The sequence below is a fragment of the Penicillium soppii genome (genome assembly GCF_028829465.1).
Source record: "Penicillium soppii strain IBT 18220 chromosome Unknown utg000006l, whole genome shotgun sequence".
Lineage (NCBI taxonomy): Eukaryota > Fungi > Ascomycota > Eurotiomycetes > Eurotiales > Aspergillaceae > Penicillium > Penicillium soppii.
In genome coordinates this window covers 1,708,635-1,733,072 of record NW_026643236.1, presented here as the reverse complement: position 1 = coordinate 1,733,072, position 24,438 = coordinate 1,708,635, and the positions used below count along the sequence as shown (strand labels likewise).

The 24,438-nt window shown below is 47.2% G+C and overlaps 11 protein-coding genes across 11 annotated transcripts; 7 read left to right on the top strand and 4 right to left on the bottom strand.

The window, feature by feature from the left end:
• Positions 1–1,150: 1,150 nt before the first annotated feature.
• N7529_007999 (aminotransferase class I/II-fold pyridoxal phosphate-dependent enzyme) lies at positions 1,151–2,510 on the top strand (the record flags this gene model as incomplete). The annotated part of the gene is made up of 3 exons (XM_057243526.1): positions 1,151–1,811; positions 1,884–2,029; positions 2,091–2,510. The coding sequence occupies 3 exons, from the start codon at positions 1,151–1,153 to the stop codon at positions 2,508–2,510; spliced, it is 1,227 nt and encodes a 408-aa protein (XP_057095064.1).
• A 656-nt stretch (positions 2,511–3,166) lies between these two features.
• Positions 3,167–4,517, top strand: N7529_007998 (aminotransferase class I/II-fold pyridoxal phosphate-dependent enzyme; the record flags this gene model as incomplete). The annotated part of the gene is made up of 3 exons (XM_057243525.1): positions 3,167–3,920; positions 3,969–4,111; positions 4,167–4,517. 3 exons carry the CDS (start codon positions 3,167–3,169, stop codon positions 4,515–4,517), a joined length of 1,248 nt encoding a protein of 415 aa, XP_057095063.1.
• Positions 4,518–4,997: 480 nt separating this feature from the next.
• N7529_007997 (uncharacterized protein) lies at positions 4,998–5,660 on the top strand (the record flags this gene model as incomplete). The annotated part of the gene is made up of 1 exon (XM_057243524.1): positions 4,998–5,660. The coding sequence occupies one exon, from the start codon at positions 4,998–5,000 to the stop codon at positions 5,658–5,660; it is 663 nt and encodes a 220-aa protein (XP_057095062.1).
• A 1,259-nt stretch (positions 5,661–6,919) lies between these two features.
• N7529_007996 (uncharacterized protein) lies at positions 6,920–7,325 on the top strand (the record flags this gene model as incomplete). The annotated part of the gene is made up of 2 exons (XM_057243523.1): positions 6,920–7,026; positions 7,094–7,325. The coding sequence occupies 2 exons, from the start codon at positions 6,920–6,922 to the stop codon at positions 7,323–7,325; spliced, it is 339 nt and encodes a 112-aa protein (XP_057095061.1).
• Positions 7,326–7,811: 486 nt separating this feature from the next.
• On the top strand, positions 7,812–9,517 carry N7529_007995 (ribosome-binding protein NMD3; the record flags this gene model as incomplete). Its single annotated transcript, XM_057243522.1, has 3 exons — positions 7,812–7,873; positions 7,928–8,026; positions 8,086–9,517. 3 exons carry the CDS (start codon positions 7,812–7,814, stop codon positions 9,515–9,517), a joined length of 1,593 nt encoding a protein of 530 aa, XP_057095060.1.
• Positions 9,518–10,037: 520 nt separating this feature from the next.
• Positions 10,038–11,066, bottom strand: N7529_007994 (alpha/beta fold hydrolase; the record flags this gene model as incomplete). The annotated part of the gene is made up of 1 exon (XM_057243521.1): positions 10,038–11,066. The coding sequence occupies one exon, from the start codon at positions 11,064–11,066 to the stop codon at positions 10,038–10,040; it is 1,029 nt and encodes a 342-aa protein (XP_057095059.1).
• Positions 11,067–11,627: 561 nt separating this feature from the next.
• N7529_007993 (uncharacterized protein) lies at positions 11,628–13,366 on the bottom strand (the record flags this gene model as incomplete). The annotated part of the gene is made up of 8 exons (XM_057243520.1): positions 11,628–12,066; positions 12,121–12,188; positions 12,251–12,465; positions 12,525–12,633; positions 12,686–12,956; positions 13,004–13,176; positions 13,240–13,265; positions 13,327–13,366. 8 exons carry the CDS (start codon positions 13,364–13,366, stop codon positions 11,628–11,630), a joined length of 1,341 nt encoding a protein of 446 aa, XP_057095058.1.
• Positions 13,367–14,478: 1,112 nt separating this feature from the next.
• On the bottom strand, positions 14,479–15,889 carry N7529_007992 (putative O-methyltransferase; the record flags this gene model as incomplete). The annotated part of the gene is made up of 4 exons (XM_057243519.1): positions 14,479–15,422; positions 15,488–15,502; positions 15,600–15,744; positions 15,794–15,889. 4 exons carry the CDS (start codon positions 15,887–15,889, stop codon positions 14,479–14,481), a joined length of 1,200 nt encoding a protein of 399 aa, XP_057095057.1.
• An 800-nt stretch (positions 15,890–16,689) lies between these two features.
• N7529_007991 (putative MFS transporter) lies at positions 16,690–18,572 on the top strand (the record flags this gene model as incomplete). Its single annotated transcript, XM_057243518.1, has 9 exons — positions 16,690–16,889; positions 16,972–17,121; positions 17,170–17,339; positions 17,385–17,409; positions 17,465–17,760; positions 17,815–17,850; positions 17,908–18,012; positions 18,059–18,272; positions 18,329–18,572. Coding segments are annotated over 9 exons (1,440 nt in total), but the record flags the coding sequence as incomplete, so codon positions are not given.
• Positions 18,573–18,778: 206 nt separating this feature from the next.
• On the bottom strand, positions 18,779–20,012 carry N7529_007990 (GMP synthase N-terminal; the record flags this gene model as incomplete). The annotated part of the gene is made up of 9 exons (XM_057243517.1): positions 18,779–19,195; positions 19,246–19,274; positions 19,336–19,408; positions 19,458–19,582; positions 19,636–19,700; positions 19,758–19,766; positions 19,833–19,872; positions 19,929–19,961; positions 20,003–20,012. 9 exons carry the CDS (start codon positions 20,010–20,012, stop codon positions 18,779–18,781), a joined length of 801 nt encoding a protein of 266 aa, XP_057095055.1.
• Positions 20,013–21,784: 1,772 nt separating this feature from the next.
• On the top strand, positions 21,785–23,176 carry N7529_007989 (uncharacterized protein; the record flags this gene model as incomplete). The annotated part of the gene is made up of 1 exon (XM_057243516.1): positions 21,785–23,176. One exon carries the CDS (start codon positions 21,785–21,787, stop codon positions 23,174–23,176), a length of 1,392 nt encoding a protein of 463 aa, XP_057095054.1.
• Between the last annotated feature and the right edge of the window lie 1,262 nt (positions 23,177–24,438).

Below are 24,438 nucleotides of genomic sequence, written 5' to 3'. Positions count from 1 at the left end.
TACGTATAAGATGTCAACGGGTCTTGAATACTGATATATACACTCTTCCAATGAAAAGTATGCTAAAGGCCGATGTATTGACTTCTTGGGAGCTCGGTCCTACTAGTCCTTGCAAGCCAGATGCCTACAGGTTGGCAGTTCAATGTGTTAAGAGAAGCAGGGGCTTTCGAAGAAGGACTGACATGGTGTCATTCGTACCTGCTATAGGTCCATCGGAGTTCTGTAAATCCTAAGCGGCAGCCTGCTAGGCGTGCGTAAATGTCATTGCTCCGTTGCACATGTTGCATTACAACATTCACGATATGGATTGCTTATCTTATCCATTTCAAGCTTCTCCGATATCATAAACTTTTGTATCTCTTGATATTCCAGGTTCCTTGGCAATATCGTGCGCACAGCCCGCTTCACTGTGTCGGTAGTCTGCTTGAGGCTTACATTGGGTAGTTCACCATGCATACACAAATTTCCGCTGCAGAAGGAGACGAGATTCCGCGAATGAAAACCTGCAATCTCCAGCATCCATGCGACATGATTATTATAGATCTTTTCACGTGACAGATTCTGTCCGAGGCTTACTATAATATAACAAAGGTGCGCCTCACGGGCCTTCTCTCCAACCTGAAATAAACTCACATGATGATATCAACAGGGTACTTTCCAGGGATTTATGATAAGCGATGACATAACACATATTCCCGAATAGAGCAGCATACTACATGCTAGCTCCAGCATGACAATCAATTTCTGTATGTCTTTAGGAATGAATTTCGTGGAGAAAGCGGATACTAGGGGCTTTCTGAATTGATATAAATAAGTAAATCAGCATCTGCTGCTGGTTATGCCAAATGTATCTTGAATAAATCCGAGATATAATTGCTCTGACCCCATCTCACCGTATCCCACCTATGCCAACATGTCCGTCAATCGCCCTTTAACCGATCTCCTCAAGACCGTGCCATCACTTCATAGGGCCAAACTATGTTCGGTGTCACAAAGAAGCCTCGGAACCTCAAATACAGTGCATTGCTCTTTTCATCGGACATCGGGGCACTCCGGAGATGCCCTAACGAGGAAGTGCCAGGCCGCTCTAGAGAATCGCCACCAGAAAGGAAGATTGATCGAGCCAGCAAATCCACAGAAGACTGGTCAGATGGTAGATTTTGGCTCCAACGACACACTTTCGCTTGCCTCCTCAGGAGCACTACGCCAAGCCTTTCTCGATGAACTTGCCCAACATCCTGATTTTGAAATTGGTAGTCGATCCTCGCGGATTCTTGAAGGGACTACCCAGTACCTTCTGGACCTGGAGAAACACATGGCTCAATTTCACCGAGCAGAATCTGCACTGTTTTTCCCGTCTGGATATGAGGCCAATGTAGCCATCTGGTCGACGATTCCCCAGCCTGGTGATGTTGTCGTATACGACGAGTATATCCACGCTAGTATTCATGATGGAATGCGCCAGGGAAGAGCAATGACTCGGATGTTTTCTCATAATAGCTGTGCATCCCTTCGAGAGTGCCTATTGAACATATGCCAGACAGACCCCACCGTGGCAAACGGAGAACAAAGGGTGTTCATAGCTCTCGAATCGTTTTACAGCATGGATGCCGACATGGCACCTGTGCATGAAATGTTAAAGCTGACGAAAGAGATCCTGCCCCATGGTAACGCGATTTTCTCGATTGATGAGGCCCATTCTAATGGCGTGGTTGGCGAAAATGGATCAGGCTACATTTGCCACTACGGTCTCGAGAATGAATTTCCCATCCGACTGCACACGTGTGGAAAAGGACTCGGCTCAACAGGAGGTAAGCCCGTCGGCCTTGAACAAACTCTGTGAATGCATTCAATATATAAGACTTGACTTTCTGACCCATCAGCAGCTGTTGTACTTGCTAATCCCGCCATCCGTTCTTATCTGATCAACTACGCGAGGGGCCTGATATTCTCTACGGCACCAGCATTTCCATCGTTGGCGGCCGTGAAAGGAGGGTACAACATTCTGGCCAGCAAGGAAGGCAAGGAGGTGAGTTTCCAGGGCAATGGTCAGTGATCGGTTTGGGAGGGTTCCATTAACGAATGACTAGCGTCGCACTCGTCTACAGAATAATATTCGCCATTTTTATGAGAAGCTCACTTGTCATTCAAAATGGGCGAAATGTGTATTCGGCGGGATCCTCAGCCTCCCTACGGAGAAAACCTGGGATACTGGTCCATATCTTGTCCCTATTATCCCACTTATCACGGATCTTGGACAAGCAGCGAGCCTTGCTCAGAAATTACAGGACGCTGGTTATCATGTGAATCCGGTGTTCTTCCCTATCGTGCCTCGAGAAAAGGAGCGAGTCCGGTTGGTTATGCATGCAGACAACACCACAGCTCAGATTGACGAGATTGTGGACTTAATAATGGACTGGTCGATGGAACGTCTTGCGGGCCAGCTCGGGAAACCAGCTAGTCTTGTGTGCGGTGGGGACATATATCAGAACACACCTTTTTCCGACTGAGCATTATCCGGTTTCTTTGAAATGTTGGTAGATTCATCATTCAATACCACTTGGCTCTTTGCACCGTATTGATAATTGGCATCCTCATCCGAGGCCAGGGCAGACCTTCACAAGGAAAGTGCCTCTAGCCATTTGAACATATTCTCAGTCAGATAAAACTATTTTGCGGATCATGAAGATCATACAACGGGCAATGAAATATGACAAATGATTAATTGAATTGCAGACGAAGGATAGAAGGCGAGATCTGTATATCTACTGTATAGCCTAGAATGCGTTCAGGATGAATGTGATCTATTAGTTACTAGCGGTAAGTTACCGCTCCATGCGCTAACATATTTCAGCCCACATGTTGTCAGTGAACCCTCGAAATGAGCCATCAGCTTGGCAAAGATCTGCTACTCAACCCTGATTTCAAGTTTTGAGGTAGTGTCTTCATTCGGATTGATGCATTTGGGCACCAAAAATGGCATCTTGCATTTGTTCGCTGACATGTTTGATTTCCTTGATCAAAGTGTCATACAAGGAACTAATGACGTATCCCTAGGGTGAAGATGGAGGGCAAGATATAAAACTCCCTAGAACATATACTGACAAGCATTCGAGTTTGATATCTTGTGCCTCAAACACAATACAGAATACCAATATTGATCAAGATGGAAATACTATCAGCCAACCTCAACTCCTGTCTCAAGAGACGAAAAGAAGATGGCCGTTTGATGACACCATATGTCATGTCGACACATTCTGAAAAAGTTGACTTCGCCTCGAATGATACCCTCTCGCTGAGCTCTTCGCGTGACCTCAGCAAAGCCTTCCTGGAGGAGCTGGATCGAAACGCGGGATTCGAAATAGGAAGCGGATCTTCACGCTCTCTTAGTGGTACTACTGAATACCTGGCCAACTTAGAGAGCAAATTGAGAGACTTTCATGGCGCCGAAGAAGCAATTATCTTCAACTCTGGATTTGATGCTAACGTGGCTCTTTGGTCCACGGTTCCTCAAATTGGTGATGTTGTTCTCTACGACGAATACGTCCATGCTAGTATCCATGACGGAATGCGTCGTGGACGTGCTCGCACCCAATCATTCCGACATAATGACTTTGTGGATTTGAGAAAGCATCTAACAGAGTTGAAGACCGATGAAGGGGTTGCTGAAGGCCAGAAGGTGGTCTTTGTGGCAGTGGAGTCATTTTACAGTATGGATGGAGATGTGGTCCCTCTGGAGGAGATGGTGAAGGTTGCTAAGGAGATGCTGCCAAAAGGGAATGCAGTACTGGTGGTCGATGAAGCTCATTCGAATGGTATCGTTGGACCTAATGGATCCGGTGTGGTTTCGCATCTTGGTCTTGAGAGCCACATTGGGTTGCGAGTCCATACATGTGGGAAGGCGTTAGGATCAACCGGAGGTAAATACGACGAACAGTCGCCCGTTATGACGCAACTAACAGTAACAGCTGTTTTGCTTTGCAACAAAGCTATCAAATCCTATCTTATCAATTACGCTCGCAACGCTATATTCAGCACGGCTCCGACCTTCGTGACGCTGGCTGGAATCCGAGCGGGATATAATTTGTTAGCAAGTGAAACTGGTCACCGGGTATGTTTTTGCCGTACCATCATGTGAGGATGGGAGGTTAATTATATGTACTCAGCGCCGTCATAACCTCGAAAGAAATGTCCAACTCTTCCATCGACTTCTCCAAGAGCACTCGACATGGCAGGAGGGTTCTAAGCAGGATGTCTTGTCGGTTGTCGACGGAGCGACACGATTATCTGGGCCTTTCTATTGCCCTATCGTTGCGATGATGACACGCCCCGGAGAATCTGACGACCTAGCTGATACAATTCGGTGTGCGGGATATCTGATCAATCCTGTGAAGTATCCAATTGTCCCAAAGGGCCTAGAGCGGGTGCGTATAATGTTACACGCTGATAACACGGACGAGCAGATTCTAGATCTGGTCCAAGTTATCGTGGGCTGGTTGAAGGAGAGAATGGAGTGAGGATTAGCCTAAATTGGGACTAGCACGTGTGAGAAAGAATATTATTGATTTTTAACCTTTAGACTACATTTAAGAAAGTAAATACGGTGGATTTTTCGTAACAAAACATGCTATGCTGATGTTGTAGAAAGACATCACTCCGAACAAAAAGCAAAAAGTGTGCTCTTCCAGAGGAATCAGTATGATATAGTGAATTTTTATGGACAGCAGAGTTGCAAATGAAAGGCAAGAGATTTCACAACGGGTTTGTACGTAAAACACACATCGAGTGGTGGTGGACTCGTTAGCTTTTAATGAGTTGTCAACTGTAATTGTGATAGTGATTTGATTCGACATGGGTATTCATCCAAATCACCCCTCCCAACTTAAGATGATCAATGAAATTGACGGATACGGACTCTGTATCTTTTGGTGACTCTGAAATCCCCAAGGCTGGACTTGTCTTTGGAAGTAGAAAAATTGGTCTTCCTAATCTTTCGTATGCCTTTCGATACAGAGACTGGGTCGGCAGCGTTGCTAAATATCCTAGGAGCAAACTTGAAGTCAACGGGCTATAAAGAAGAAGGAGAAGAAGCAAACGCTATGAGCTCTGCTCTTGGCGGGATGCCGCTGGCTCTTAAACAGGTCGGTAGATTGATTGTCCTCAGAGGGATACCTCTAGAGCGCTGTTTCGCATCATACAATAAAATCTCGTTTAGCGTAGATGCTAAGAGCACAATGAGCATGAATCGCAGCCACACCCTAGCGACCGATTGGGAGACGGCGTTGAGTCAACTCTCGGGATTCAGCAAGATTCTCCTCATTATCTTGTCATTCCTACATTCTGACTACATACATCAGTCAATCCTGAAGGATGGCGCTCTCCAAATGAATAACCCCACCTTGGAGTTCATGATGAACGCTACAGAGTATGCACCTCGCCTATTGAGCCAGCTCACGTTCACTCGCCTCAAAAAAATTCCTAGATACCCAAGAGGTGCTACTTTGAGGCGCTCTTGCTCGCAAGTCAAGCGAGACTGGAATCATAGCTATGCGCCAGCTGGTCCAATGTACAGTCATCCGTCAAATGAGTACTCAAGATCGAAAGAAGATGGTTTCCCTTACAGCAGCTATCCTCACGGCGAATTTCCCGAATACAAATAGCCCCGACATTGGCCGGGGCGGTTGCGCTTAGAGATGGCATACACAGTCTTGATAGAAATTACGTTCTAGTGAATGTGGCTGCATCTGACTTTGAAAATCTTGTCCCTTGGATGCTGTGGTGATTCAATTTTAGTAGAACTATCAATACACATATCATAGCATACGATTCTCAGTTCTTTTAGAAACGGTAAATTTTGCAAGTTTTGACTCGTCTTAGTTTGGCTAAGGAACGAGGCTAGGAGAAGTGGTGGCAGTGTGGAAGTCCCTAATGTAAAAGCAATTGAAAACAATGTTTTCCTCTTCAAGCTTACATTGAGCCTGAAGAACGGCGTAATTAACTTGCATACACACGGTCCTAATCATTGGGTCAGGAGCGACCGTGGCTTTGCGGCTATATTGGGGCTGGCCTGGTGCATATGCGCAGGTAAGACTAAGGTTGCATTCAGACATCCCTAGCGTTGCCCCAATGAAACAATTTCACCATCAATTGGATTGTAAGTACAAGGCGTCGTCACGTTCATTTGTTATTGTATCAGACATGAATAGTGACCAAATACATCTTGTAGACTAGATTACTGCTGTCGCAAGAAATAAAATACGTACTGTTTTTGAACGTTAGGAGTCAGCTGCAGAGAGTTAAATTCCAGGGTCTGCATGCTAATACTACAACGTACTTTTGCCTTGTTTTGGACTTCACGGCGATAGTTCCAATTCCCGTTACGACGATTATTGGACCGTAGATCATTCCGCTATAAGGACGCACTTCACAGGGGATGGACCGTGAAGTGTTTCTAGGCTTCCGTCTTGCAGGATGACCTGGCTAAATTTGGTCATATCGCCGGGATCAAGATGAGCCTCATGTTGCTTATATATCTTATTGGTTCATCTGAGAATCACGATCGGTGTATAAGGTTACAATGGCAGCAATGCCCTTGCCAATCCTCATATTTTGTTGAACTTCAAACTTGCTGGCTCGTATCCATGCAGGTAAGATCCCCTGCATCCTGATCTCCACATCACAATCAACCACATGATGTACCAGCGTCACCACCACATTAGGACAATGTTCACTTGGGGGCCTTTCTTGAGCATGCTTCTCTTGTATCCACTATTGTCTACTGACTTCTATAAAGAGCTACTTGACTCCCCTCCTATATCACAGCATTCGGAAACCATTCAATCTTCCCTCACTATTCCTATAGTCATTGCATACCCTTAGAGGCACAGGATCCTACGAGCTCAAACTTTGAATACCCATAATGCGGTTCTCAACCTCCATCCTCACCACGGCCCTGATTGCTGGCGGTGCAGTCTCAACCGTCCACGCAGCATTGCCCAAGGCTAATGAGTACAAATCCTCTGACTGGTAAGCTATCTCAATCCATACATCCATCATCGTTTCAGTCCATCATGTACTCACCACATTTTCCTAGTTCTGGTGCACTCAACTACGGTCACCACTCTGCCTTCCTCGGGGATGTCACCATGGACGACTCGTCGCACTCTGTCTACCTTGCAGGTGCCAATTGGGTCGGCTTCTCCGACAAGACTAGCAATGGTGGCAAATGCAGTGGCTCGGCATTGACCGTGTTGCAGGGGGAGTGTAACAATCTTGACACCGCTCACCCGGGGAAGCGGATCAAGTGTGTTAGAAACATTGACTGAGCTGGCAGTCTAGCAATGTAATTAGGTTTTAATTCATCGAAGATATACGAACATTGGACTTTTTTAGGCAAAGGCTGGCTTATAATTCATTAAAAACCCACACAGGGACTTTTATAGTTACTCACTTCAACTCTACCTTAAGAAGAACTTTCACCATTGAAGGTGATCACCGATCACATAGTTTATCTCATGATGAGTTTCATGGTAGGTTGCTGAATTCTAAGAGAATTGATCAGGGAGATGTTGAGAAGCTTGTATGGCCACGTGCTCCAAACATCAGTGATAGAATGCTTGGCATTTCGGCCTCATTAAAAAGGCACCGATAATTGCAAGGCGGTGTGTTATTGATGCAAACCCGTCAAACATGATGAGTCAGCTCCGTAAAAAGTGAAGTGAAGGCGGGGCAAAAAAAAAATCACAAGTCTTATCGCACTTCAATTCTTCATCCTAATTCAGTAGAGCTGTGGTTTCTACCTTGACTCTAAAATGGCGATGGATTTAGATGCCGCAGTGCCTATGTCACTGGATTCCCACCCTGTCTCAGCTACGTAAGATTATCGTCGCCACAATCATGTCCCCCGCAGCGTGCTAACAGATTCTAGTATTCTTTGCTGCAACTGTGGTGCCCCTATCGATGGAACCATTTCAGCTGGAGCGCTGTGTTCAGACTGCTTGAGGCTGAATGTTGATGTTTCAGCAGGGTAAGTCTGGAATTACCCCGCGTACAACACGGGCAATGACTGATAGATCGGATCTCTAGTATCCAACGTGAAGCAGTTCTCCACTCCTGCAGAGACTGTGAGCGATGGCTCCAACCTCCCAACAGCTGGGTCGTCGCTGCTCCCGAGTCAAAGGAACTACTCGCCGTTTGTCTGAAGCGTCTTCGTGGCTTATCGAAGGTCCGGATCATCGACGCTAGTTTCATTTGGACTGAGCCTCACTCTCGCCGTGTCAAAGTCAAGATCACTATCCAACAAGAAGCCTTCCAAGGTACAATCATTCAGCAAACGTTCGAGGTCGAATACGTGGTCGCTTCGCAGCAGTGCGATGACTGCAAAAAGTCTTACACACACAACACATGGAGGGCAGCAGTCCAAGTACGACAGAAAGTGCCTCACAAGCGTACCTTCCTCTACTTGGAGCAGCTGATTCTGAAGAGCGGCGCCCACAATGATACTGTCAACATCAAAGAGGCCAAGGATGGTCTTGATTTCTATTTTGCGCAACGAAACCACGCCGAGAAGATGGTTGAATTCCTCACTTCGGTTGTGCCGTGCAAAATGAAAAAGTCTCAAGAGTTGATCTCTATGGATATTCATACCAGTACAAGTTCTTACAAATTTACGTACTCAGTGGAAATTGTGCCTATTTGCAAGGACGATCTTGTCGCACTACCTATCAAGCTTGCTCGCCAGCTAGGCAATATCTCGCCTCTGACTTTGTGCCACCGAGTCGGAAACTCGGTGAATCTCTTGGACCCTGCCACTCTTCAGACTGCCGAAATCCCGACAGGCACATATTGGCGTTCGCCATTCCGAAACTTGGCTGATGTCACTGAGTTGAAGGAGTTTATCATCATGGATATGGAGTTCATGGATATGGACTCTAGCCCCAAGGCCAAGGGCAAATTCCGCCTTGCTGAGCTCACAGTTGCTCGCTCCTCAGACCTCGGTTCCAACGACATTACTTACTTCACACGCTCACACCTTGGCGCAATCCTGCACGTGGGAGACGCTGTGTTGGGCTACCACCTTAGCGGAACCAGATTCAACGATGATAACTTTGAGGCCATTGAGGCGAATAAGCAGTACAGTTCGAGAATTCCGGATGTTGTCCTTGTTAAGAAGTCATACGCCCGCAAGAAGAAGGCTAAGAACCGCGCGTGGCGCCTCAAGCGTATGGCCCGCGAATACGAGGAGGAGGCTGTTGCCGCTGCCGCCGCCGGTGCTGGCCAGCAGACCCGCCGCGAGCAGCAGGAAGCCAACCGTCTCGAGCAGGACTATGAGATGTTCTTGCGTGATGTTGAGGAAGACCAAGAGCTACGACAAACACTTAATCTCTACAAGGCTAGCACACAACCCCTGGGTGACGATATGGATGAGGACGATGATAACGACGATGAAAATGGAGTGCCGCAGATCAACATGGATGAGCTGCTTGATGACTTTGATGAGCTCAATATGGGCAATTAATGAGCACATGCACATGATGAATCTATGTTCCAGAGGCTGGCGTTCCGTGGCGAATCTAAGACAATTAAATAGGTCTTTCAAAAAGAATATAAGCTGTTTAACGATTGCATACACTTTTACCTGCGCCGCAAATAATGTAGACTCAACAAACGAGCATACACAGTATGCTATAAGCCGGAGTTAGCCCTCGGCTGCCGTTGTGATTCGCTATCATCAAATGTATTTAAATGGATTATGATGAACATTTGTGTCGAACAAATATCTCTTTGCCGTTGGGTCGCCAACGGTTGGTGGATGAGTCGGCGCCAAGGGAGTCTGTTTGAAACGCAGGTTCTATCAATAATTTATTGGCTGTGTTGCGCTCGGTATATTGTATTTATTGTCTTTCATGCCACAACCGCCCTTTTCATTCTTCTTTTACTCACTCAAATTCGATCGATTATTCACATAGTTATAATTCTCCGATTGTTTGTTGCAAGCCCGACCAAAGATACCTTGTCAACCTCGCAACCCGAGAAGATCATAAAGTACCAGCACATGTGGTATTTGACACACTCAGACCTGAAACCTGTATGATTGCATTCGCGAATATTTCAGGCGCCTGGTACGGGATATTTTCTCCAACGCCGGGTAGTCGGTAGTGGCAACGCGGCCCCGTGAAGAATTTTGCTGCAGCAGAAGCATCCGCTGGTGGCAGAACAATACTGTCTTCCGGGTCCAGAGTAACTGACGGAACCGTGATAGTCGGTAGATTATCCAGTTTATTTGCAAGTTCCGCGAAGGATGGGTCTCCAGGCGCGTAAAGAAGTCGGTTGCGGTAAAAATTGACTGTGATGTCGACAAAGTCAGGATTGAACAGCGCCGTGGTTGTGAGGTCGAGATATTCTTCAGTAAAATTCCATCCGATCGAGTTCTTTTCCCAAAGTGTTTTCGTCCAGTCTTTTGGACGTTCAGCCAGACCCGCCGCGCCTCGAGGCGTGAGGAAGGCGTAGTAATACCATCGCGTTGCTTCAGCATTGGGGTCTGTGGGGACCCAAGCAGTGCTTCGATTTTGAACAAGATAGCTGTTGGCAGCAACCATACGAGTACACCGCTCTGGCCACAGGGCAGTCGCTACATTCACAGCGACACTGCCCCAATCGTAGCCTGCACAAATTGCCGTATCAATATGGAGGGCATCCATCAACGCAATCAGGTCGTATCCCAGAGCGGCTTGTTCAGCACTTCGGGGGGTATTTTGATGCAAAAATCTAGTTCCTCCATAGCCGCGCAAGTACGGTACGATGACTCGGTATCCTTGATTGACGAGCAGGGGAACCACAGGAGCGAATGCGTCTATCGAGTATGGGAAGCCGTGGATCAAAACCACCGTTTCGCCGCCAAGTGGACCATCCTCGAAATATTCGACGTTCAGTAAACTGGGACTAGCGGTGACTGCTCTTTTTAAGGGTGCTAGCTGTTTGGTATAACCTTCAGTCAAAGGAGACGCCACAATCAGATTAACAAACAGTGGTGCCGAAACGGCGAACAAAAATAGATTCAAGTGCATGGCAGAATTGAGTGCTGTTTTCTGCTTTGCATTGAAAATTCCACTGAAGGTTTCAACCTACTGCTTCAATAAATACCAGGTCAGTGAGGCTATGTTCAACCTGCGCCCTATTTGCAAGCCTCCACAAACTCCAAGATCATGCCGTCAGCATAAGCACTAAAGTAAGTGCTGAAATTTACGTATCCTTTTGCCTAATCGACTCACCTGCAAGGCAAGCTCCTCGGATTAATGATTGAAAGAACAGCGCTTCATTCTCATTCTTTGACCGAGTGAGAAGCCATGGAGCTGCAGGGCGTCCGCTAGTCCGCATTCCCAAGCCCACACTACTACAAAAAGGATTGAGGATTACACTTTGCTAAACCCCAGAGTCCACGTTTCAAATCATGTCCAATAGTATGCTGGCAATCAGGGACCTCAGTACTCTGCTTTTACCCGAGCTTCGCCTGAGAAGTCATCATCACGGATTGATCGGAATTTCGCATGTCCCTTGATTACATTGGCTCTATTTACAGTGATATAAACATGCAATCCCATCGAACTAGTCCAAAAGCATGAACACAATCAATGGTATCGCTCAAGGCCCTCACTTCCATCTGGCAGCAGCCTCGCCCCACCCGACGAAGTCGATCTTCCATCATCAACTTGAACTGTGATGTCTGTCTTGACAGTAACACAGCGATCATCAAGATGTTCGGGCATCTCAGCCTTGGAAACCCGACTCTCAGAACGCTCATGTCCATGGCCATCCCACCGGATCGCAGGATTCTCCTCGTCACAAGCCTGTGTATTGGTCGCTGTGGCGGAATCAAGCCATTGATCTTTAGCATTTGCTTTGCGGCGCTTGAGTTCCACCTCTTGTTCGTGATCGTTGTTATTTGATGAGCGGGAGCGGGACCAGTAGGCAGGAGAGCGACCTTCACGTCTGTGGTCTACAAAGGCGCGAAGGAAAAGACGTGCTACTGGGGCACAAGAGGCTAACAAGATACTATAGTTCTCGATTCTGGGATCGTTAGTGGATCTTCAATATAATAGCGATGACAGGAGATGTTCTTACTTTACCCAGAGAACAAAAGAGACTATGTTGTATGTGAAATCTAGTCGGTTACCGAGAGATTTGAGTTTCTAGTCTTACTGTCAGACGATATTCTGTGATCTCACTCGGGTTAGAGTAGACTAAAGCTCACATAAGTTTTCACGATAGACGCGCAGCCGGATAGAATGAGTGGCCCACTCAGTGTGATAGTTTGCCATATTCGACGGGATCGAACAGTACCACTGATCTTGCAAAATTGAGACCAAAACGATAGGTTTGGGTTACGGTGCAGGGTTCTTAAAAAGAATTGCCATAGTTCAACTGCGGCGAGCACAGCAAGGAAGAAGTCGATGATAGTGTTAAAGCCTGGCGATTGTCAGTTTGAGCTTATTAAAGGTAAAGATAGCCAAAGTATTTTGACATACCTCCTTGAACAAAGCCAACGGTGGCTTGCACTGTTGGTGACTGGCATATGACGGAACCGTCTTCGGGGAGTGGTGTCCACATATAGTGAAAATATTGAACTCGATTCGCCTGCAAACTCAGTTAGAATAGAGCGCTCATGGGAAGGAGAAAAGCTGCATACGGTGTGGTATGGGTTGGGTCCACACTGGACAATAATCTGAACAATGGTGATCATATTGACTACGAGCTGAACAATAGCGCAGACGATAATTGAGATGCGAATCTTCTTATCGCTTGCAGCAAAGCAAGTCAAAAGAAACCACATCATCCCAGAGCGAGAAACCATCGCGGATGCGACGGCCAGTGGCTGTGAGAGGAAATCCCATTTCATAGCATGGAAACGCTCATCGGCAGTCAAATAGAAGAAGTGTCTCCCGAGTCCCCAATTTGCGCTTGAAGGGTTAGCCGCCGATAGAGAGATGAATGAGACTGGGCTAACCTCTTTTGAATGAAAGTCATATGACTGACATCGAGCCCATATGCAACAAAGAAGAAGAAGTCTTCAATGCCCCATACTCGCCCCGGCGCGGTGACCTGAGGCAAGGCACATCGAACCCAGACTTTGATTGCATAACGGAACACCAAGGTCACACCCACAATGGATGTGAGAGCCTGATTGACGTTTAGTACATGCATATATGCACCCGAACGTAAGCCAAGAGTATATCATCTTACCCAGCAGGCCTGAAAGGTGCCAGTTCCTGTCAAACATGAGTTAGAGGCTATGCATCATTCAAATTCGGATCTGGGAGGCAAACATACCGATGTCAACATCCCCCTCACCGGGTCTCGGAATTTCCATGATGAAGATGAAACGCGAGAGCAAGACGTATCAGCACCAAGAGTACTTTAAGAGTGCTTTAAGAGTGCTTGAAAGATCTTGATTGCAGCGCGGGGGTCAATTCAAATACTCCTCATTCCATTTATGCAATGAGAAACCCAAAATCTGCATCGGGTAGATCAGATATATCAAAAACAAAACCAGAATCCGACCCAAGACCAGGGACTAGGTCAAAGTATGAAGACTGAAAGTTCCTGGAATGGAGAATAGTTGGAGTTCGCGCGATTTACCCTGACACGAACTACTCTACACGTCAGAACCCTGACTGAAATCGACCCTCCTGTCGGGTCGGGGGATGTCAAGTACCGAGAGGGTCAGACTGGAACAAGGGATGCAAGGCAAATCAGGGACAACAGCCACATAGGTGGGCAGAATAGGCTCGAAGGAACTGAGTTTCCGTAAAAGAGCGCGCATGCAAAGTTTTGCTGTGTATAATCCCTGCTTGGTAGCTATTCATAGTATCCACAAATCCACAAATCCACAAAGAAAGGCGATGATGATCTTCTGATCACAGAGTTAGCTAGCTATTGGGCTGACAAGGCCCAACCATGTGGACTCTGTAACACAGGCAACATTCCTATGGGTGGAGCTGGTTGAGGAGCCGTTCAATAGCTATGCAATACCATGCACTCGCAGCAAGGGATACGATGAGAAAAACCAAACATGGTTGAGAAAGTAATTTGAGACATGAGAGCGTGGGATTGGAGAATAAAGGCAAATACAAATTTACCCAGATTCAATAAATTGTACAACTGATCTGTATAAGGTGTTTAATGCACTTGTGGCTTAATTTGGACTTCACACAAATCGACCGTGGATATTTTGGGTTGCAGATCCAAGAATTTGACACTCGGACCATTGCTGTAAGAAGATCAACATCCGAGAAATCCTCGAACTGCGTGAAATAATAAGCTTTGTATAAGCGACGCTATTGAAGATCTATTTGGTCGATGTGATCGATGTGATAAGTGGAAGTGATGTATCAATATTTCCCCTCAACGGAAAGTACCGAACACTCATTTTTCAGTAAATCAAAGTAAAATCGCATTGCATCATCTAACTGGTATGACCATCTAACTAATTACTTTCCTCATCTCCACCAAAGATTCACCAGCCCTAACATATTTCTCAAAAGTGACCTCCAATCCCGTCAAACCCGCTATCTGCCGCCACTCAGTCGCGCTCCGCTCACGCCCGCCATACAAAGCAATCATGCTCGCATGAAGCGAAGTATAAGTCAAATTTTTCGCATATTCGATAATTAGCACTCTCGAACCTGGAGCCATGGCCCGGGAAATTTTCTGCAATAATTCCACAGCATCCAGATCAGGCAAATTATGCAAAATATGTTGTAGCGAGTACACCCGCGCACCTTGAATTGGCTGCTCACTCGATTCCTTGTAATTCCACTCCATTAGAGTGACCCCAGGCACGGAGTCGATATCGGCGTTGAACTCCTGCACGATTAATTCCTTTGTTTCGAGTTGCGGGTAATCGGCTTGTACTTCAAGGAGCAACTCCCCGCGCCCACCGCCGATATCAACCATTGCCACAGAGTCAGAGCCAGCGAGCGCGCTGTCTAGATCGTAGCCCATAGACTTGACGCGCTCCGGGAACGTCCCAAACTTGAGGAACTTCCCAACCATAAAATGGTTGAAACTGTCCATGCGGCCCTGTTTCTCCATAATAGAGTACGTGTGCTTGGATGCCAGATCAGGTTGACCCATTAGCTGGTATGCGTACTGCAGGGGGCCATCTGCATCGGCAAACGGATAAGCAAAGCCCGTGTCCTGAAGCTTCTTCATCAGGAACGCGCCTGCCATTAGGCCTTCGGTGGTACTGGTTGGGATTAGTTTGCGATTTGGGAGCTGTAAGGGAAACGGGACTGACAAATGCAGTGCGCCATGCTGCGCGGATGGCATGGCGACCATGTGTTTTGTGATTGCATTTGCAGCGAAGATGTCCTCGGCCACGCGCTCGACCAAGCCGAGCCCAGACATGATGTACAAGGTGTCCGCTATAGGGAGCTTCGTGTTAGTGCAATTTCCACGTATAATTTTGACCAATTCTAGGACTGCATACAGGCTAATCTGGTACCTATACTTGTGTTAGTCCAAGGAAAGTTATAGCTAATAGGACTGATGCCAAAAGCCATATCAATTAGGCTTCATCCCAGTAACGGTCAAGCACATACTTAGTTCAGGTTCATTTTTCCCTCGCGCTTTGATACGCGCATTACAGGTTTTCGTCACTTCATCAGCGGTCGCAGTGCCATGGCCAACGATGATGTTGAAGAGATCAAAGTGAATAGCGACCGGGACAAACCCCAACGATGCAGGCTACGACAGAATGAGATTCAGTGTTGTCTGACGGGTTGGTCGCACTCACCACTGTGACAGTTGCTGCGAGGGCGGCGCCCGGAGGCGCAACAGGGGTCGAGGATGATAGGCCAAGAAGACCGGCTAGGCGGTTTAGAAAGGACATGATGCGATGGCTTCAAGAATAGAATTGTTCCTGTCGACAGAAAGAATCGAGTTGGCAGGCGGGCAAGTATTATGGTTGGTCGAGTATAGAGTCTAGACTACTATATCGAGGTGGGTTCCGACCGGCAAGAATTACGCTTCATGATGAGTGGGTTTGCGAGATGAAATTACAATGAACATCTACAGGAGCTGGATCAAATAGGCTTGGATTATTACTTGGATTCATGTGCCCCGAGATAGATAATTGGACGCCTGGAATATGGATATGCGCAAGCAAGGGGTATCACATCAAGCCCTAGCAATGCCACGGAAATACGGCGGCATAAGCTAAGCGCCAATCTGCAAAAAAGAACGAATAAGAATGCGATCCCAGATCCTTTCGCAAATTAAAACAAGAATCAGGGATCGGCTAAGTGGCCCGACGCCTAGAGCGATACGATCTACTAGCTTATAATTTAGTACTTTGTGATATATTCACTCCACAAACTTTCTCATATATCGGAACTCAGATCTGCTCAACTTGTTAAGCTCGATATATCACATCTTACAGTATCAGTCATTATTTTCCGAGACTTCAGACAAAACCTGCGCGACAAAAGCCACGCGAGAATCTCCAAGCCATGTGTCGAATCTGAGAACCGTCCATGCATAAAACCTTTAGTGCCCGTCGCACAAAACAGAGAAAGAGAAGATCTTCACTCTATTACCTCCTTGCTTGGACTATTGGCGACTTACTTTCCTCGACAAAATCAATACAATATTGTAGGTACTCTGTACCAGGCACAGCAGCGCATATCGACAATGGAGAAACCGTCTCTCACCGAGAGCACACACGAATTGGAAACAGCATGTGCATCGGCGTCGCATTCAACCCATGACTTGAAGTCCGCCGATGCGGATTCGGAAATGGCCACGGATGTCATGAACCCGCGAAACTGGACCCAAAGGCGAAAAACACTACTCTTCGTATCTTTGATGACTAGCTCACTCTTAGCTGATGGGTATGTATGGCCGGTCGATAGGCGAAACACATATCGCCAGCGCAGAACTGGTCTAAATTCATATGCTGACTGAGTCATGCAGGGCGATGGTTTGGGGTGGCACGTTGGTTACTGAGCAGGCTATGGACTGGGGTGTCAGTGTTACTCATTCAGCGACTAGTATGAACTATGGGATTCTGCTACAGGGGTTTGGGGGCATTTTTGCTGTTCCACTTATTGAAGCGTATGGTCGGTGAGTTGTTTAGCCTTCCGATCTCTGGAGCTTTGTTAATAGGTTCAGTTTGCCGATCTGGTTGTGGCCACAAGTTATCACGATGTTGATGGTGCTGGGGGCGACACTTTCCAATGACTGGTCGACATTCACTACGTTCCGCTCTTTGCAGGGTCTTTTTGGAACAGTACCTCAAGTGATCGGTCTACCGATAATTCATGATATGTATACTCCTGAAGGTAGGTTTTCTCCCGGGTGTACGTGACTTACGCTAATTAGATCAGAATGGCCGCGAATGATTAACATCTGGTAAGACCTCACTATCATGCGATCGGCGGTGTATTTCGATACTGACAATTAACAGGGGCACCACGTTCCTCGTCGGGCCGTTCCTCGGTCCCGCAATCGCAGGATACGTCAGCGCTGGAACAGACTGGCGCACTTCCTTCGGGGTTCTAACAGCCATCTACGGCATGTCCACGATCATGGTGATTCTCTTTGGCTATGAAACTTACTACATGCCTGGAAAGACGTCTGGTCACTCACGTCTCGCATCTCATTTTGGGATTGGAAACACCGGTCTTCCCAAAGTACCCACGTTGCTATACTCTTGTCGAGAAGTTGTGACTTATGTGTTAAGGTTCCCGTTGCTGATGACTGGTGAGTACTTCTGTCCTTGATAATGACCGCAGTCACTAACATGCTTGCTAACAGGAATGACTATTCTGGTAACATTTACATGGCCAATTGGTAAGTGTGGACATCTCCATTTCCATAAACCTCCTTGTTCAGCTACTGACTTTTCAGGTATCACAACCACAATCGATACTTTCCTGCATAGTCCTCCCTACCTCTTCGATACCATCGAAGCGTCATCAATGCGATTTGCAGGCGTAATCGGCGCCTTATGCGGTATGTACTTTGCATGAATTTCCTCCGTCCATCTAACAACTTTCAGGTTGGGCCGTGGGCCACTTCTTCAACGACTGGATCTTCAAACGCCATGCCTCAACCTGGCGAACGGGACTCCGTCTCCACGGGGTATGGTTCCCGATCGGCAGCATGGCCTGCGGGCTTATCACCTACGGGCTGACGATGCATTTTGGCAAACACTGGATTGGCCTTGCCTTCGGATGGATCATGGTAAATATTGGAATGGTTGCGACGATCGTGTAAGTGCATGTCTTCTCATCTTGCTTCGCATCACTTGCCTAATATTTCTGCTCAGTGCAATTTCAGCATATGCATTGGAAAAGTACCCCGAGCAATCAACATGCGTTTCAGCAATTCTGAATATGTGGCGGACGTGTGGGGGATTCGCAGTGGGTTATTTCCAGCCACAATGGATCGTGCGTAATGGTATCGGACTTGTGTTTGGGATCCAGGCTGTTATTGTGGTTGTGGCTGCTGTTTTGACTATTACTCCTGTTTTGATGTGGGAGGCGAAAAGGCGGTTGCAGGCGTCTCAGGATGTGTAAGTGATGTTTATGCGATTACCATGATGTATACATAATGTCCCTTGCAGGAAAAATTCCCCCTTCCCGGAGTTAGGGGTATTCTCTGCTTCTTTCTCGATCTTGGTCTTGTTAGCTAGCAAAAAAGCGTTGTAGAATGTTAAGCGTATCCTGATAGCCTCTTTCTCCAACAGATCGATAACTTCGATATCGTCAGTACCATTTCAAACCCAAGTAAACTGGAAGTACGCACAAGTCGACCCTATGATCTTCCGCTTCTTTTCGGGGTCAGAAACACCCGCAAGACGACTTAAGAACAGCTCGCCAGCCTCAACGACTGTGAGATCAATGCCAAGGTGCTTTCCGAGAGTAAGCTTAACCTCCTGGCACTCATTAAGGCGCATACATCCAGTGTCGATGAGGATGGCTTTGAAGCGATTTCCAATGGCCTCACGCATTAGGGCAGCTCCCACAGTGCTATCGACGCCTCCCGACACAGCACCTAGGACGAGAGCTCGGTCACTGACAAGGTCTCGGATGCGAGCGATCTCAAGCTGGGCGAAGTCGCCCATTTTCCAATTCGGCTGAGCTCCGCAGATATCAACACTAAAGTTACGGAGGATCTCGCTTCCGCGGGGTGTCTAAATCATAATTAGAGGGGGCTATAGTGCAAGGGGTCAGGATAACGAACGCGTTCGAGCTCAGGATGGAACTGAACGCCTAATCACCTTGTTAGCAAATTCCCTTACTAGGCCGCCAGGCAGCTAAGTGGAAGACAAACCAAAGATAGGCTTCTCCTCGTGGGTGATGTTAGCGTACTCTGAGTCCTTAGTGGCACCAATGACCACAAACCCCTTTTTAAAGTCAATAATAGTGCTCCTGAAACGAACTCATTTCACATACAGTAGGCAGTCTAACTAGCTTATCGAAGTGTGACATAAATATAGGAATCTCATCTCCTAAACCAGCGAAAAGCCGGTCGACATTACTATTCACCTTAGTTGTTGTAACGTCGGCGTGGCCATACTCTGCGAGGACAGTGTCAGAATTGACTTCAGATATTGTTCCAAAGGTTACAAACCTCGTGCCTCTCCGCGGGCAACATTCTTTGCGTCGATTCTCCATGCGATTTCCTGGCAGGTATAGCTAGGTGAATAGTATTAGTATCAGTGTTATACCGGTATCTGCCGAGGCAAGCCATACCAAATACCCCTATACCTCGCGTATTAGTCCAGCTTCAATTTTTAAAATACCTAGGAAGGTCGAAAGAGCACTCACAAAATAGTTACACCAAGGTCAAAAATAGCGGGATCAACATCTGCACATATGGAGATAAGTATAGGCAATAGGATGTTCAGGGGACGAAAACCTTACGGGGCGAGCCCTCGTCATAGACAGAAGCAGGATCTAGTAGCTCAGTCAGACCTCGGCACAAACCATGCACAAACCGTGCATCATTAGTGACTTGACTTTATAACTCCAGAGAACACGATTCCTTTAGGCTTCCATGTCAGATCAGCGATCTTAGTGGTACATGGAAGCAGCTCAGCGAAGACGCCGAGAGCCCGAAGCCGTCGCAGAATGAGATGGGTCGTTTGAGACTTCAACAACGGAAGTCAGCATTTGCCATTATGACTCATTTAAAGAGGTCTCAGGAGCCAGGCGGCGGTAATGAAGCTCCGTTATGTGAAAGAGGCCCAAAGAGCGGTAGATTGGAATGGGCAGATGGGCAGATGGGCAGGGGGACCCCCGATACATACGCCAAAATTGAGAACGAGCATAGTGTAGAAAGTCAAGTGTGAGTCAATCTATTCTTTATGCGTTTGTAAAGGTGATTGATCGCAAGTTACGGAGAGTGAGGACAAGTGAGTTTCCAAGCTCGCCAATCGAACCCTCTGTAGAATACTGATGGTACGTACGTCGAAGTTGTTATGAGGCGCTTCAGCCTCAATGTTAGGAGCCATGATGATCATGGTTTCGGTGTTTCGAGACAATTGGCGGGGTTCTCAAAGTCAAGAAATTAAGATGAAAAGCACAGTTGATACCGCCTCTTAGATAGGATACCGCCTTCAAAATGGTGAGTTGTGAGTCAGATAAATAATTTAAAGTGCGGCAGCTGTACCCGTGTCAACGCGACTCAGCCCTCAATGATTCCCTCAATGACTGGGGTCTTCAGGAGCGGTCACGAGTTACATCGCGTTTAGGTCCTTATTTCAGCAATAACGATAAAAGATACCAGATTGTAAAGGGCTACCAGGACCGACTAATTTAACCAAATGAATCCAGAATAAATCTTTTAGTAAACGGCAAAAATATACAACAATGAGGATTCGCTGATGGTCACTACTAACTTACCGGCGTGTGGTCCAGGTACGGCTGAGCGGACGGGAAGCCCCTGTTCTCCACACCGTAAGATTTGAGTTATGATAGTCAATGATCATCGTAGGTGCCATAGAATATACAATGTATATCCTCAACATACCTAGGTAGAGTGCTAGCGGGATATATGCATATCTAATGCTTGAAGTAGATGTTGATCGTTTCAATAGATTAGTTTCACATAGTGATCCGTGCACACACACGTGGCTGAAACATGTCAGGTGATGTACTCATGCCTGATTCTCCAGGCCCTCAACTCAGATCCACGGGCGCTAAAACACGAAACATACGCCTCCGAGGCTTATTCCTGTTGGCATTTTTGACATCAGCGCCTTGGGTTTAAGATAACCCTACTGCTCACGAAAATGTGCAATTAAAATCTGCTAATGCTTCACTGACTTACCCCTGATCTGATCTTCGCCTCCTGAACGCTCCTCACCTTTACTGTTAGTCGATCATTGCCTCATGATTTCAAGTCCCGCAAACGATGACGCTTCCCGTGGGGCTAGTGGCAGGCCCTGAGAAACGCCACAGCCTCGTTGGTTCATGGGCCGCGTGGTCGTTGATCTATCCCCAGTAAATTTGTCTCTGAGCCTATCAAATGACGCTGTTTGGAGCTTCAACCGAATATGGTGTGTGCCTGTTCTGCCAGTTCTTGGATCGTCCACTCTACACGCCCGAGTTAGTGTCGAACTGGTTTGTCAACGGCGATCACTGACCCTTTTTTTCTCTTGTGCATTGCATGTCATTAAGCGCTTGTTCCCTCTCTTCTTTTTTTCCCTCGTCCTCCACTCTTCTGAATGGCCTCCAGTTTCATTTCACCACTGATAGTTTGTTCCTGAACGCCTACCATGTTCAGCTCTCCGCGACGATGGCTCTTCATCGTCTTTCCGCTCCTTACATTTAGCTTGATATTTTATATTTTTCGACTACCTGACTCCGATCCGTTACCCATGAACACTGAAGTCCCTCAATCCGAAGAAACAATCGTGGTAGGAGAGGAGAAGCCGACACAAGACCCTCCCCAAACACAGTCGTCACAACAATCCCTAGAAGACAAATGCGGCCACCTCCTTCACCAACTCGACGATGTGATGGTGGTCCTAAAAACAGGAGCAACCGAATCCCTCGAAAAAGTCCCGATCCATCTTCGCACTACCCTCCAATGCGTGCCCCATTTCGCTATCTTCTCCGACTACGAAGAAACAATCAACGGCGTACGAACATATGATATCCTCCAAAACGTCAGCTCCGAAACCAGAGAACGCGAACCCGAATTTGGTATCTACCGTCGCCTCCAAGAAGTCGGCCGCGAAGGCCTAACGGAAGCAGAGTGGGGCGACGACCAAAATGGCCCTCTCGGGAAGACCAACAACCCCGGCTGGAAACTCGACAAATGGAAGTTCCTTCCAATGATCGACGGCGCTTTGGAAGCCATGCCCGATGCTAAGTGGTACGTCTTCCTGGAAGCCGACACATACATGGTCTGGCCGAATCTGGTAAACTGGCTGTCGCACCTCGACCACGAGCGCCACTACTACCTCGGCAGCCCGATGCAGATCGGCGACGTCCTCTTCGGCTATGGCGGCGCTGGCATTGTCCTCTCAAGCTATACAATGAACCTGCTCAGCCAGCATCGCGCACAGGCCCAGTCCGAGCTTGAAGAAATGACAGCGAGCGAGTGGGCGGGCGACTGTGCGCTAGCACGAGCTCTGCACGACGTCCGCGTCGATCTCACATGGGCATGGCCGATGATGATGACGTCTCGACCATGGGAAATTGACCATTTCTCTGAAGGCTACGGGCGACAGCCGTGGTGTTACCCGGTCATCTCGTACCATCACATGGGACCGGATGATATCGAAGAGATGTGGAAGTTTGATCGGGGATTCTTTGCCAGTGGCAAGAATGCCCTATTGCTCCATGCGGACGTCTACCAGAAACTCATTTATAATGATTCTTTTGCGGCGCTGGATGATTGGGATAATCTGTCCGGGGCGCGGGTTGATTTCGCGGATGGGACCCTTCCCAGCGTTGGTGTCTGTGCTGAGGTCTGTGCTCGGAACGAGGAGTGTTTGCAGTATTCGTTCGATGAGACGAAGGGCGTCTGCAAGCATGCTTCTACGACTTTTGCCGGCGTTCCCAAAAACCTCACTTCGTCGGGCTGGATTAGGCCGCGCGTTTCAAAGCTCCTCAAGGCATTCCAATCCTCTTGCGAGCAAGTCGAATACATCTTTGATTGATTGCTCTTCACTTATTTCTTTGTTTCTGTGTACATATACATTTCCCTTGTCTCTCCCTCTTTTTCTTTTCTACACTTGACCTTGCATATATTCCCACGTTTGAGAACGTGATGCCCTGTTTCCGAGAGTCATTGGCGAGGCGTTTCCCCATGGCGCTGTTTTGGCGTCTGCTGGCAGACAAAAAAACACTACACTTTTGGTCGCTGACCATTTCCACTTCATTTTTCATACCTGTCATTTGCATCTGATCTTTCTAGCGATACCAAGGTTCTACATCAAACAATTGAAAGCAGTTCAAACCTATTCTTGCGCAAATTTGCACAAAAGATTGAGTTATAATACTCGTTGGGTATCGATCGCACTACGTTCAAAGGAAATCCCTGCATGATTCTCCACGAATACCTTGATTTTCTTCGACTTTCTCCCCAATTCATAAGCAAGCTGTAAATCACCAAGATCATCGCCCGACCCTGTCTCAAACCGGCCAACTATCAGAGGCAGAACCGAATTCTTCCAAAGCACAGGTTGGCATTTTCTACCATAATATCCCGTCGCCATCAGCAGCGCAGTGGACAAAACCACAGTCCCGATTGGAAGGATGGCGTACGCCATCTGACATGAATGTATGTCTCATTGCGAAAATGGTGAAGCGTACTACGCTACGGGGAAACAATAATTGGGTTTCTTAAGTGTATTAATGAATAAATGCCGTATCCTAGCAACTCGGTCTAATTCATTTTGAACCTGGACTCTCAAATTTGATTACGAAGTTCAGCATCTTATCCTGAATGAATCTTGCGTGAGGTTTATCTACCCAAGAGACATCAAACACCCAGGGTCAGTAGCAAAGCTTATTGTCTCCGCTGAGTTCGTAGACCTGTTTCGACTTCATATTGAACTTTTTGCTTTTTCGAACGTAGGGGTCACCGACACTTGCCAATATTGTCCAATATTGCATTTGAACCCCATACTGTGATCGATCACATAGAAGCAATACTAAGTTATACTCGGATTTTCTTCACACACCGACTAAACTAGACCACAGATCTCACCATAGATGATACCCAATTCAGAAGATTGTCTGCACGGTACCGAGAGTGGCAGACTAGTGAAGCACATACTTTGCTTGGCGGTGGCTTTGCGAAGTGGTTGATTCGCGCACTAACGAAGATCGTCGCGATCGTCGCTGTACTGTCGCGGTCAGTGGAGATGATCAGGGTGGGGAGCAAACACTATCCTGTTATGATGTCGACGGGATCATA